At 50.7% G+C, this 13,131-nt stretch overlaps 2 protein-coding genes across 2 annotated transcripts; one reads left to right on the top strand and one right to left on the bottom strand.

The window, feature by feature from the left end:
• Positions 1–3,232: 3,232 nt before the first annotated feature.
• LOC137817233 (uncharacterized) lies at positions 3,233–4,396 on the bottom strand. Its single transcript, XM_068620481.1, has one exon. It carries the CDS (start codon positions 4,394–4,396, stop codon positions 3,233–3,235), a length of 1,164 nt encoding a protein of 387 aa, XP_068476582.1.
• A 6,017-nt stretch (positions 4,397–10,413) lies between these two features.
• Positions 10,414–11,235, top strand: LOC137817232 (uncharacterized). The gene has a single exon (XM_068620480.1). The coding sequence runs from the start codon at positions 10,414–10,416 to the stop codon at positions 11,233–11,235; it is 822 nt and encodes a 273-aa protein (XP_068476581.1).
• The last annotated feature ends 1,896 nt before the right edge of the window (positions 11,236–13,131 follow it).

Below are 13,131 nucleotides of genomic sequence, written 5' to 3'. Positions count from 1 at the left end.
CCCGAGCGAGCAGAATCGCCCCCAGCAGGTGGAGTGGATTGACCAAGTGGTTGGCCTGCTGGGGAAGGAGATGGTGATCGAGGAGCTGGGGATGGCAGTTGTTGAGGAGAGGGAAAGCATGTTGGCACTGGGGCAGGTTGAATAGAAGGAGGCGAGGGCGAACCTTCCTCTATCTCCACTACCTCAATCTCCCCAGGCTGAAGAGATGAAGCCCCCCCAACCGCTGGAAGTTTCCTCTTGCGGTGTACGAGAGGAGAGCCAGAGCTCTCCTCTTCGGTTGAGGGAGCAGGAGCAGCAGCAGCAGCAGATGAAGGAAAGGCCTTCGCCAGCTTTCTTCTCTTCCTTCCTGGCTCGGGGCTTTCAGCTGGCGCGACGGAGAGAGGAGGAGCGGCGATAGGATCGGTGGTGGAAGAAGAGGAGCCAGTCCCTTTGGCCCCTTTGAGTCTGGCAAGCTCTAGCAAAGCTTTCCTCCTTTCCTTCCCTGACATCGTATCTACATCGAAGGGAAAAAGAAGAGTTAGATGGCATAGTTTTGCAAGTGAGTCAAAATGTATGCAAGCATGCATGAGAATGTGCAAGTATCCTAAGAGGTAAAAGAAGAAGAGCTTACCTATGTATTTTTTCAAACCCAACAAATCAAACTCATGTTTGATGAGAAGAGCATAGTTGTACTAGGCCCCCAGGAACAACCCACATAGCTCGCGCTCGTAGGGGGCCATGGCTTCGAGACCCCGGGGTTTTTTGAACTCAACCCCAGGAACCCAGTAGAGGGGGTACCCCTCGAGCAATGTTGGACTTTGTGGGGTGGCAGATATCATGTAGAACCTGCCTTTCCAATCTTTGAAGGATTGCTGATACAGGCCCAAGAGCACCCGTCCAGCAACCTCATTCAGACTAACCCAGGACCTGTCCCCAGGGTTCTTCGCCCCGAAGAAGTAGAGAAACACATCCACGGAGGCGTTAAGCCCGAAGTAATTGCAAAGAATCTCAAATGCCCGGATGAAAGCCCAAGCATTTGGATGGAGTTGGCAGGGTGCGACGTTCAGCTCCATCATCAGCTCCTTCTCGAAAAAGGTGAAGGGCAGGCGCAACTTCAACCTCTTGAAGATGGCAGAGTAGACGAAGGTGAAGGGCACCCCATTGGTGGCCCTGTCATCCGCACAGATGGGCATCCCTCGAGGAGGAATGCGTATACGGATATTAAAATCGTTTTCCCTGTCGACGGCGCAAGAAGGCTCATCTGGGTCGTTGCTCAGAAGGGATTTGAGGTGACCCTGCGGTAGTAGGGTGGAGGTTTCGGCCAGCAACGCCGAGGGAGCCCAGTCGTAGACCCTGGCGTTGTCATGGTAGGAGGTTGCATCGGGTGGTGGCGGCGCCGGTGCACTTGCTGAAGGCTGTGCACCAGAAGACGAAGCGACGATTCGAGCGGTTTGTTTTAAGCGAGCCATTGCGAGATAACTGCAATGGAGAAAAATGAAGGGTCAGAGGAATGGAAGAAGAAGAAATGATGAATGGTTCGGTGAAAAACAGAGGAAGGGAAGAAGAAAGAGATGTCCAGGCAAAAAAGAGGAAGAGGGAGAAGTAGAAAGCAGAGTGAGGGGCGCGAAAACCCTAGCGCGGGTCGAGAAGAGGAAAAACAGAGAAGATGAATGCATGATAATGAAAGGGACGAATGCAATCGGTGAAAAGAGCCTAAATAGACCAAGGAAGAAGAAAAACCATACCTTTGAGTGATTGCGAAAGGTTGGGAGGTAGAAAGCTTGAAGGGAGATGGGCGCGCAGAGAGGGAATTCGAAGTGAGCCTGAGAGTGTTGAAGAAGATGATGAAACAGTGAAAACGCGCTCCTATTTGAATAAGGGAAGCGCTAGCGGCACTCCATGCTGGCCGTTGATGCGGCCACGTGTCGCAAGATTAAGAAAGGAAGTTGTAACGTTAAAGGGCAACACGTGAGGTGGCACGTGATGCGGCCCCACTTGCCACGTGGACCGAGAGCGCGACCACTTAGTCTCTTCGCTGAGAACGAGTTCACAGCTCGAGACTAGGGGGCTTGTGATCCGGTCGGTCATCGGTAGTCGATGACGTCAGCAGCAGATAACCACGTGGACCACTCGCACGGTGACACGTGGATCAGGTGGCAGAGAAATCGGGGAGGAGATCACCCGGTATGGTTATCGGTGGTCAGTAACCGAGTGGCCACCGACAGATCAGTTCCAAGATAAACGGGTGACACGTGGATCAGGTGGCAGAGTAGTCATGGAGGAGATTCCCCGGTATGGAGATCGGTGGTCAGTAACTGAGTGGCCACCGACAGATCAGTTCCAAGATAAACACCCGGGGGAGAACGCGAGAAGCAATAGAGCACCGATCAGTCATCGGGTGCTTGGTCATCGGGGTTTCGTGTTACACGCAGTTAAACTGGGACTGAGATTCCCAGTGAGAGCGTTATGCATGGACCTCGCATGATCATACCTCAGAGAAAGAAGAGCTCCTCGTCGGTATAGTCGTGCACGAGAGTGGCCTGAGGGAGTCAGTAAACCGGTCAGTGATTGGTTACTCTCTCAACCCATTACGTGCATGGCATCGTGAAGGGGAAATCGTGTATGCAGAGAGCAATGCTTGGTGAGTGTGCCTAGTCCAGCCACACCTGGCGTTCTCCTGGGAATGTGCGATTTCACCCAGATGGAAGAAACGCGCTAAGTTACTCCGCAAGGGAATAACTTAGGCGCACAAAGAGATGCGCTAGAGCCCTTCAGGTGGTGGCACGTGAACGGTTAGATGCGAGTTGCATGCCTCCACGTGTCACTGTCTGAGAGGGGCGCGGCCCAGATAACGGTGCACTCCGTGTCGTGAAAGGTACAAACAGAAAACCCAAACACCCACGACCCTGACTGTGGTACGTTTTCGTACAAAAGCATAACAGAATTCTGACACGCGCAGAGGACAGCGTAGCAGAATTCTGTTAGGCACAGACACAGAGGGGGATAAAAAGAGAATCAGAGAGAAATACACACACACTTTTTTTTTTACACACATTATTTTCTAGTGATTCTGTGATCTAACTTGAGCGTTGGAGTGCAAACGGCCGCTAGAGGCGCCGTCTGTATGTTTGCAGGTTGCGTTCGGAGTTCCCAAGGAGGAGGTTCTAAGAGTGTTCTTGCAGATAGCACAGTTGTCAGGGGCGGGTCAAGCAAGCGACAAGGCAATTCCTCCACGCTCGAGTTGTCGGCAGGATCATACCTTTCTTCCCGCCGTGACTACCGAAATGACCACCGGGTCATTGTCATGTGGGACGACATCCCGCAGGTCAGCTCTTGTGAAAACAAGGTCTGACTCCCACGGGTTGTTCGGAAATTCTTCTGCAACCAAGTTTACTGACCTTACGTATTTCTTTCGTTGAGAGGCAGTGGGTCCTCCCCTAGAAAAGCCGCCAGAGATTGTGTGCACTTCTCCGTGAGTTGGGGCTTCGTGCGCTTGACCTTCCTTTGGCGCCGCCACGTCTGGGGTCGCCGTGGATCCAGCGAGATAATCCTTCAAGAAACCATTCTTCACAAGCTCATCCAACTGGTATCCCAGCGCTAAGCAGTTGTTAATGTGGTGCCCAAATGCCTCGTGAAATTCACACCATAACTCTTTGTGAGGTCCCAGTATTTTGTCGGACTTCACTGGTGGCCTCAACCTATCAACTATATTGGGCACAACGATGAGATCTTTGAGTTCTACTACAAAGTTGTGCTTTAGAGGTCTGTTGTTCTCTCTCCGTCCTTCTGGTCGACCCTTAGGTTCAGCTCTCCTTGTCTCGAAGGTGTGCCTCCTGTCCTGATTCTTTCTCTCTGTAGTAGCTTCGTGGACTTTGGCGGGTTGCGCACGCATCTGCGCTCTGGGGCGCGTAGACGCAACCGTTATGCACTTCTCATATGCTTCGCCTTCCGAGGCAATGTGTTCCACTGCCCGACGCCTTATTTCAGCGAAGGTCTTGGGGCGGGCGCGATTGAGTGACTTGATAAAAGACCCAGGGCGCACTCCTTTCCTGAATGCGTACACGATCATGGCCTCGTCAATGGTACCCAGCTTCACCACTTGTGCTCCAAAACGGCTGATGTACTCTTTCAGGGTCTCCCCTTGATACTTCTTCACATCGAAAAGGTCGTATGAAACTGGGGCTGGGGCCCCGTTGGCTAGATACTGCTCCCTGAATAGTCGTGAGAGCTGTGCAAAGGACGTGATGTGACCCTCTGGGAGGCTAATGAACCAATCCATAGCCATCCCAGTCAACGTGCTCATAAAGAGCTTGCACCTTACGGCATCAGAACCGCCAACCAACATCATCTGTGTGTAGAACGCAGTGAGATACGCCTCAGGATCCTCCATCCCTGTGACGGTTACCTTAGGCCCCATGAATGTACTGGGGATTGCTGTCTCTAGGATCGCCTGTGTGAACGGTGTTGTGAATTCTCTGGGCGGGGAGGCAGTCTCAGGTTCGTCTACATCGCGCCAGCCACGGCGAACTCATCATTGGCACGGTGGAGCTCGTCGTTTCTCGCCTGAGATGCTGTGAGATCTGCCTGCATGCGTTCTTGCTCCGCTCTTGATGCTGCCATTGCCTCTTGCAACCCCTGCATCATGCCCACCAGTTGTTGCATGGTCATCTCCTCACTCCTAGAACGTGCAGGTCTGGTGGTCATGGCTTTCTCGAAATCCTCTTCACTTATCTAGGCTTTGAGAACTGGAACTGAAAAACTTGTGTAGTGGGACTGATGTTTTATATCGGCCCCACGGTGGGCGCCAATATGGTTCGTCTTTGCGCGTGGCTTGTCCTCGCGAGCTAGGGCACATTCGTTATGCTCCGCCTACGATACCTGAAAAGAAGTGAACAACAGGGCGCCCTCGCGGCCGTTTGCAATCCCACGATCAAGTCAGCTAGCGAGAAACATCAAAGTGACACACCCTCTGAAGGTGGTCAGAAATAACTGAGTGACTAGAACTGTGTTGCCCTAATTGCCTTGTGCTCATAGTGGGTGCGCAGCGAGAACAACTAGGGTTACTGCTCTGTGCAAAACTGCGAGAATTAGGTTAAAACTCGGATCCCTCCTTCGAACGACCCAGGGCCCCTTTTAATATACCTTCTGCATTTAAAGCGCGTTGAAGCGCATTGAAAGCCTATAAAAATGTTCCTTTGAACGTTCGAATCTTAACTGAATTAGCGCGTACCTTGGCAAACTTTCACTGAAACATTTAATGAGCACGTGCTAATTGCCACGTGTCATTCGGTGCGGAGGGCCTCACAGCGCCGTAACCCAACTTAGGGTTAATCCATTGTGAGTCCTCCTTCCTTGAAGTGCATCTGGCGCATGGGGTGACTTTCTGGGCGCCAACTCATGCGCCCCAGACTCGAGTCACTCGCCCTGGGGGTGTATCTGCATTTCTCTCATACCATGCACGTGGTTCTCCCCTGGACGTGGCCCTCTCATGGGTCGTATCTGTCCCAGGGTCTCCCAGCAGTGGCGTGGGTACTTCACGAGTCAGGTTACCCCCTACTGGTGCTAGAACTTATGGCCCTGAGGCCACCTTTCTCTCCTCTTTGCTACTGTTTTGAACTATCGAGGCCCGAAGCCTCCTTGCAATGTCTTAGCTTGGTGTTTTGCCTTGGCGACGCCTTAACCCGGCGACGCCGTTACTTGGCGATGCTTTAACCCGGCGACGCCTTTCTCAGGCGATGCCTTGTCAAGGCGATGCCCTCTATTGGCAACGTATTAACCCGGCGATGCCTCAGGTGGTCAATCTGTTGACTTTCTTCTTTGGGTCCCACAAGGGGTCCTACCACATGTTGACTTTGACTTTTGGTCCACGCCCGGGGACGGGACAGTACACTTTTCCTCTTGCAGAGTAGCCCATCCTTGGTGCTTTCGTCCGCCTCTTCGTCCGACACCACCCTGGGGGCTTTCCTCTTAGCCTTTTTGGGTAGTAGTTTCTTCCGCTCGGGGGCAGGAAGAGCAGCGGCAGAGGATGGGCCAGCTGGCGGAGGTTTGCCTTGGGCGGCGGCGATTTCTGCAACGGAGTTTGGAATAGTTTGGGAGCCCGCCGCCAAATTGTGAAGTTTGGCTATGGAGCGCAGCTCAGCCATCCTTTCTTGCCCCAACATCATATCTGCACAAAGAAGCGAACAATCACAAACCAATCCAATGCAAGCAGTTGATAATGAACAAGAAAATAAGCAGTGTGAGTCGATGCATGGACTAGCTAGTTAGGACTACGTGCGAATCAGAACGACAACATCAATGTAAAAGACAAGATGACGCGAATTCAAGGAAAGGGAACTCGGAGATGAGGAAAGGACAAACCTATATGAATGTCCAGTTGACCTTCGTGGAATTCATAGGCGATGATGGAGGAGGTGGCCAGAGTTACGTTGGAGGAGGCAACTCTTTTCCAGAAGTTCCATAGGTCTTTGTCGAGCTCCCCCATCTTGTCTGGCCCTCTAGCGCTCCTGAAGCTAGTTTCTTTCTTTCCCTTGTTCACCCAATACAAGGGAAATCCGTCGAGGAGTGTGGGGTCTTGGTCATTGCAGTAGACGCGCACGAACTTCCCTTTCCAGTCTTTGTAGGATTGCTGGAAGATGGAGAGGATGGACCTCCCAGCAACCCCATTGAGGCTGACCCATAGACGATCACCTGGGTTCTTGGCCTTGAACAAATAAAGGAACACGTCCACCGAAGCCGGATGTCCCAAGTGCGCACAGATGATTTGGTATGCCCTGACGAACGCCCAACTGTTGGGATGAAGCTGGGCGGGGGCTATGTCAAGCTCAGTCAAGAGCTCCCTCTCGAAACGAGTGAAGGGGAAGCGGAGCTTGACCTTCTTGAACATTGTGGCATACACAAAGCGCAAACGACAATGAATAATAGTCGTTGATAAGTCCATGTGTCGTTTGATCGAAGGGGTTGGTGAAATGTCAAATCAGTAAACAGTATGAGCGCCAACGCGCAAGGCCACGTAGGTCGCCGGAAATTCAACTCTTTAGTCTTTTTGCTGAACAAGTCGCAGCTCAAGACTGGGGGGCTTGTGCACCGACCAGGTCATCGGGTGTGATGACGCGTCTAGCAAGTGACGATGTGGGGCGTGCTCAGCAGGACACGTGGACAAGAGAAAGATGAATGGTTCAGAAGTGAGCATAGTCGTCGTTCGTGGAAGTGGCGCGCTGCAGTGTACATAGTCGGTTGTCGCCGGGTTTGTGTGTCATCGACGTGTTAGATAATGGAAGATCAGGTGATCTAACATCGCCGCAAGGAGCACATCGCCGGGTTTCTCAGTAAACTTAGTTAAAGGTGTTGGAGGCTCAGACGAGTAAGTTCAAGCGTGTAAGTTCAGTAAGATGATTGTTACGCCAGCATGGGGCGTGAAGGCCGAGTGAGTTGGAGGGAACAACTTGCTCATCAACGACGGGATTCACAGAGTGGACATTGGTTGGTGGCAAGGTTTCCTCAGCTGGAACATGCATGGCGTAGCAATAAGGAGGGTGGCACTTGCGACAAGCGATATCACAGAGATGGTGTACTTTGTTGCATCCGATACTCGCCTTGTCGGGTGGTGTTCCAGAGCGTGTTATGTGCTAAATTACTCCTCGAATAGGAGACTTGGCCGCGCGACTGGTTACTACATAGAAAAGACGCTCAAGTTACCCCAACCCAGATGATGACACGTGTAGGGTTGGGTACTACCAGTTACCCCAACCCAGATGACGACACGTGTAGGGTTGGATGCTACATAGAAATGATGCTCAAGTTATCCTAGCTCAGATGATGACACGTGTAGGGTTGGGTACTACCTGTTATCCCAGCCCAGATGATGACACGTGCAGGGTTGGATGCGAGCCACGCGTCCAAAGCGTAAATGCTTGGAGAGAGAAAAAACCTAGGTATAAAGGTAAACTTAACAGAATTTGCAGAGGTACGTTCATGACGGCTCATTGTTTTGGGTTGAGTGCACTTTAGTACGGTTCTACAGAGCATAGTTTTCTCTCAGTTTTTGGGTGTTCTTGTTACTAACTTGAGCATCAGAGACACAATATTTGGTGTGGACTTAAAGGGCACGTGGTGTCAAAGCTGGTGAGGAAGATCGTGACGAGGCATCGCTCTTGCGCTAGGTCAACCGGCAGGATCATTTATGTATCGAATGTTTCAAGGCAGAATTTTATACGCTTTCAATGCGCTTTAACGCGCTTTAAATGCAGAAGGTGTATAAAAAGGGGCCTTTGGACATTTGAAAAGGGATCCGAGTCTTGACCTAATTCTCGCAGTTCTACACGCACGTAAACCCTAGTTGTTTCGCGGCGCACCCACTGTACGCATAAACAATTAGGGCAACACAGTATTAGTTACTCAGTACTTTCGACCACCCACAGAGCATCCAGTCACGGTGTTCGATACGGGGGTGTGTCACCTTTGATGTTTCTCGCTAGCTGACTTGATTGTCGGAGTGCAAACGGCCGCGAGGACGCCCCTTTGTTCACTTCTTTTCAGGTATTCGTAGACTGAGCAGAACGAAGGTGCCCTAGCTCGTGAGGACAAACCACGCATAAAGACGACCCAGGTCAACCGGCGGGAACATTTGGTGCCAACCGTGGGGCTGATATAAAACATCAGTCCCATTACACAGTTTTTCAGTTCCAGCTGCAGTTTCCAACCCAGTTCCAGTTCTCAAATCGCAGATAGTCAAGAAGGCTTCCAGAAACCACGAACATTGATGAGAATCAAATAAAGGAGGCTTTTATTAATGGAGGAAGAGGACATCCACCCTCACATTTGAAGTTCTTCCTTCTAGTCTTCTCAAAATTAAAAGAAGACATAAAATAAAGATGAGGCCCAAGCCCAAAGCCCAAGCCCAAGAAGGCCAAAGCCCAAAGAGCCCAAGTCCATCCCATGAGGGGCAAGGCCAAGCTTTGAAATACTCTTGTATAGTTTTAGGAGGTGTGGTTATTAAATAAAGGAGTGTGAAAATGTAAAATAAAGTCACATTGTCCATGTGACTTAGGAAAGTGGTGTAGGTGTAGTTTTTAGGAGGTGTCATAGTTGAAAAAGGTCACACCTTCCATGTGACTTGTTTTTGGTGGGAATTTCAAATGAGTTTATTTGAATTTTCCCACCTATTTTTCAGCACCTCTAGGCTATAAATAAAGGTGCTTAGCTTGTACAATTCAGATTTGAATTTTAATTAGAGAAACTATACTCAATTTTTGAGAGAGCATTGGAGAGCTTTGTGCCTTCTTCACTAGTCTTATCTTGATGGTTCCATGGTTACCTCAAGTGGCAGCTTGCACACTTATCTTGGAGTCTCCATCCTCCTAGTGGCGTGATCATCCAACCATTCCTCCATCTTCATGAGCTTTCTCTTCTCCTTCCTTACTTCTCTTTAATTGTTCATGTCTTAGCTTGCTTCCTTTGAAATTTTGTTCGGTATTTTCAGCTTCTTGTTAGTTTTGCTTCAGTGCTTTTGTATCTTGGTTGTTCTTCATCCTTTCTTCTTCAATTCAAGTCTTTTGTTCGGTGCAATTTAGTTTTTGTGTTGTTTAATCGGTGCCTTTACCTTTTCTTCCAATTCAATCGGTTCAATTTGACAATATGTGGAACTTCCATATGAGTTTGGGTTTTGGTACTAGTTTTGGTGAGTTCTTGTTCATAGAACCTTGATCCAATTCTATGATAAAGTGCCTATCTCATATCCAACTCAAGATGATTCCTAAGAATGTCAAGAATCATTCAAAGTGTGCTATTGGAATCACATCAAACATGAGACCTGCATGCGCTAGTAGCGAAAAGATGACCATGCAACAACTCATGGGCATAATGCAAGGGCTGCAAGAAGCAATGGCGGCATCGAAAGCGGAGCAAGAGCGCATGCAGGTTGATCTCACAGCATCTCAGACGAGAAACCATGAGCTCCACCGCGCCAACGAGGAGTTGCGCCGTGGATGGCGCGACGTGGACGAGCCTGAGACTGCCACCCCACCCAGAGAATTCTCAACACCATTCTCACAGGCGATCCTAGAGACAGCAATCCCTAACACATTCACGGGGCCCAAAGTAACCTTCACAGGGATGGAGGATCATGAGGCGCACCGCACTGTGTTCCACACACAGATGATGCTCGTAGGCGGTTCTGATGCCATAAGATGCAAGCTCTTCATGAGCACTTTGACCGGGATGGCCATGGATTGGTTCATCAGCCTCCCAGAGGGTCACATCACGTCTTTCACATAGCTCTCGCGGCTATTCAGAGAGCAGTATTTAGCCAACAGGGCCCCAGCCCCAGTTTCATACGACCTATTCGACGTGAAGCAGTATCAAGGTGAGACCCTGAAAGAGTACATAAGCCGCTTCGAGGCGCAGGTGGTGAAGGTGGGTACCACAGACGAACCGATGATCGTGTACGCATTCAGGAAGGGGGTGTGTCCTGGATCTTTCAGCAAGTCACTCAATCGCAGCCGCCCCAAAACTTTTGCTGAAGTAAGGCGTCGGGCGGTAGAACACATTGCCTCTGAGGGCGAGACATACGGGAAGTGCACGACAGCTGCACCTACACGCCCAAGAGCACAGATGCGCACACAACCCGCTAGGGTCCATGAAGCCACCACAGAGAGAAAGAACCAAGACAGGAAGCGCACCCAGCCTAGGGGTCGAGCAGAAGGAAGGAAAGAGGGAAATAGACCTCTAAGGCACAACTTTGTGGTCGAACTTAAAGACCTCATCGTTGTGCCCAACATAGCTGACAGGTTGAGGCCACCGGTGAAGTCTGACAAGATACTGGGACCTCACAAGGAATCATGGTGCGAATTTCACGAAGCATTCGGACACCATATTATCAACTGCTTAGCTCTGGGCTATCAGTTGGATGAGCTTGTGAAAAATGGTTTCTTGAAAGATTATCTCGATAGGTCCACCGCGACCACAGCCACGGCGACACCGGAGGAAGGACAAGCGCACGAAATGCCGACTCACGGAGAAGTACACACCATTTCTGACAGCTTTTCCGGAGGAGGACCCACTGCCTCTCAACGTAAGAAATATGTGAGGTCAGTAAGTTCAGTTGTTGAGGAATTTCCAGACGACCCGTGGGAGTCAGACCTCGTTTTCACAAGAGCTGACCTACGGAATGTCGTCCCACACGATAATGACCCAGTGGTCATTTCAATAGTCACAGCGGGAGGAAAGGTACTGTACCGCCCTGGTAGTCGGAAGTGATGACATGGCAGCAAGCTATTATGAAGGCGTGCTGGGCGGGGCCCATGGCTGGCAGAAGGGAAGGAGGTCGGGGGGCTCGAGCGGTCGCCAGGTATTAAGTTGGCGTGCTCCGATCTCTATCGTACCTAACCCGGCAGTCACCGAGTTTGAGATGAAGTCGCCGGATACGAACCCAGGCAACCTGATGGTTAGAGATTGCCGACAGAAGGACATCGCCGAAGGACCAGGGAAGCTTGTTCTAGGCCCTCGAAGCAAAGGATAAAGTTGTCAGATAGTCATTTCTTAGCTAACCAGAGGATGAGGTCGGGAGACTGCTTACTTGAACATACACGGTGAAGCAGGTAGAGCAGATCATGAAGGCGGCCGGCGAGACCACAGGGAAGGTGTATATGAAGGCACCCGAACTCGCCACTCAGAAGAGATCACGCTCCAAGGCAGCTTTGCGCTCCATGCGTAAGTAACTTAGCCAAAAGCCTGAAGAGTAAGAAGTGGCGCCCAAGCCAAGGATGCTCCAGATGATGACACGTGTACAGCTGGATGCAAGCCATGTGTCTAGATGTGTAACTGCCAGGAAAGAGAAAGTGCCCAGGTATATAAGAGTTTCCAACAAACTTTGAGGTACGCACGCGTTTAGATTACTTCTTTACAACTGCGAGAACGAGAGTACGCTGAGAGAGAACTTTGCACGGTTCCTTAGAGTTCTTGAGTTTTTCTCTTAGTAATTGGTGGTTCAGTCGCTGACTTGGGCGTCGGAGCGTGATCGGCCGCAGCGGCGCCGTTCTGTCCTTTGCAGGTTCTTGAGGTGGATCGCGGTGAAGGACGGAGGCTAACACGGCGTAGAAGTCGGTCCAGGTTTGACGAGGCAAGGCTCCAGCGTTTTGGTCAACAGGCAGGATCAGGTACATAGGGTCCTCGTCGACCAAGGCAGTTCTGCAGACGTCATGTTTTGGTCCACCTTCAATAAGCTACAGTTGTCCCCCGACCTTTTGAGACCTTATACTGGATGCTTGTATGGGTTTGCAGATAACCCAGTAGAGGTACGTGGCTACTTGGAGCTGAGGACGAATTTCACTGATGAAGCGGCGTCGCGCACCGAGAGCATCCGGTACTTGGTGGTTAACGCCAACTCATCCTACAAAATTTTGTTAGGCAGACCTGCTGATCCTGCCGGCAACTCGAACGTGGAGGAATCGCTTCGTAGCACTCTCTGTCCCGTCTACGCGACTGCGTTCTCTGCAGAGTCACCCTCAGAACCTTCTCTCAGATGTCTTCAAATGTGACCTGCAAAACACACAGACGGCGCCTCTGGCGGCCGTTTGCACTCCGACGATCAAGTTAGTCCACAGAACCACCAAAGATCAGAAAACTGGTAGTGTGTGTGTGAAACTCTTGTTCTCTGTTTTTCGTATCCCCCTCAATCTCTCCCTGATTCTCTCTTTTATCTCTCTCCCTCTGTTTCTGGGCATAACAGAATTCTGTTATGCTTTTCTGGCATGTGTCAGAACCCTGTTATGCTTTTCAGAGACAGTGTACCTGCAGAATCAGTAGTGAGAGCGTGAGAGTCTGTGCATGTCTGCGCGTCTCTGCGCTGGGCTGCGCCTGTCTGTACCCTTAATGGTACGGAGTGCACTTTTGTCTGGACCGCACCCCTCTCAGATGGTGACACGTGGAGGCCTGCAACTCACATCTAACCACACGCGTGTCATTTACTGGAAGGGCTCTAGCGCTTCTCTTTAGGGTCGCGGAGTAACTTAGGATATTTCTCTTATCTGGGTAAATCGCATACTCTTAGGAGAACGTCGGGTGTGGCTGGTCTAGGCGCACTCACCAAACGTTGCTCTCTGCGTAGGCGACTTACCCTTCACGATGCCACGCACGTAATGGGTAGAGGGAATC

This window comes from Phaseolus vulgaris, unplaced genomic scaffold (assembly GCF_000499845.2).
Source record: "Phaseolus vulgaris cultivar G19833 unplaced genomic scaffold, P. vulgaris v2.0 scaffold_22, whole genome shotgun sequence".
Classification (NCBI taxonomy): Eukaryota; Viridiplantae; Streptophyta; class Magnoliopsida; order Fabales; family Fabaceae; genus Phaseolus; species Phaseolus vulgaris.
The sequence above is the reverse complement of the archived record's forward strand: the minus strand, read 5'-3'. Positions and strand labels throughout refer to the sequence as shown.

Bases quoted from the DNA above. Each gene is read 5' to 3' on its own strand.
- LOC137817233 (XM_068620481.1), bottom strand. From the start codon at position 4,396: ATGGGGCCTAAGGTAACCGTCACAGGGATGGAGGATCCTGAGGCGTAT.
- LOC137817232 (XM_068620480.1), top strand. From the start codon at position 10,414: ATGATCGTGTACGCATTCAGGAAGGGGGTGTGTCCTGGATCTTTCAGC.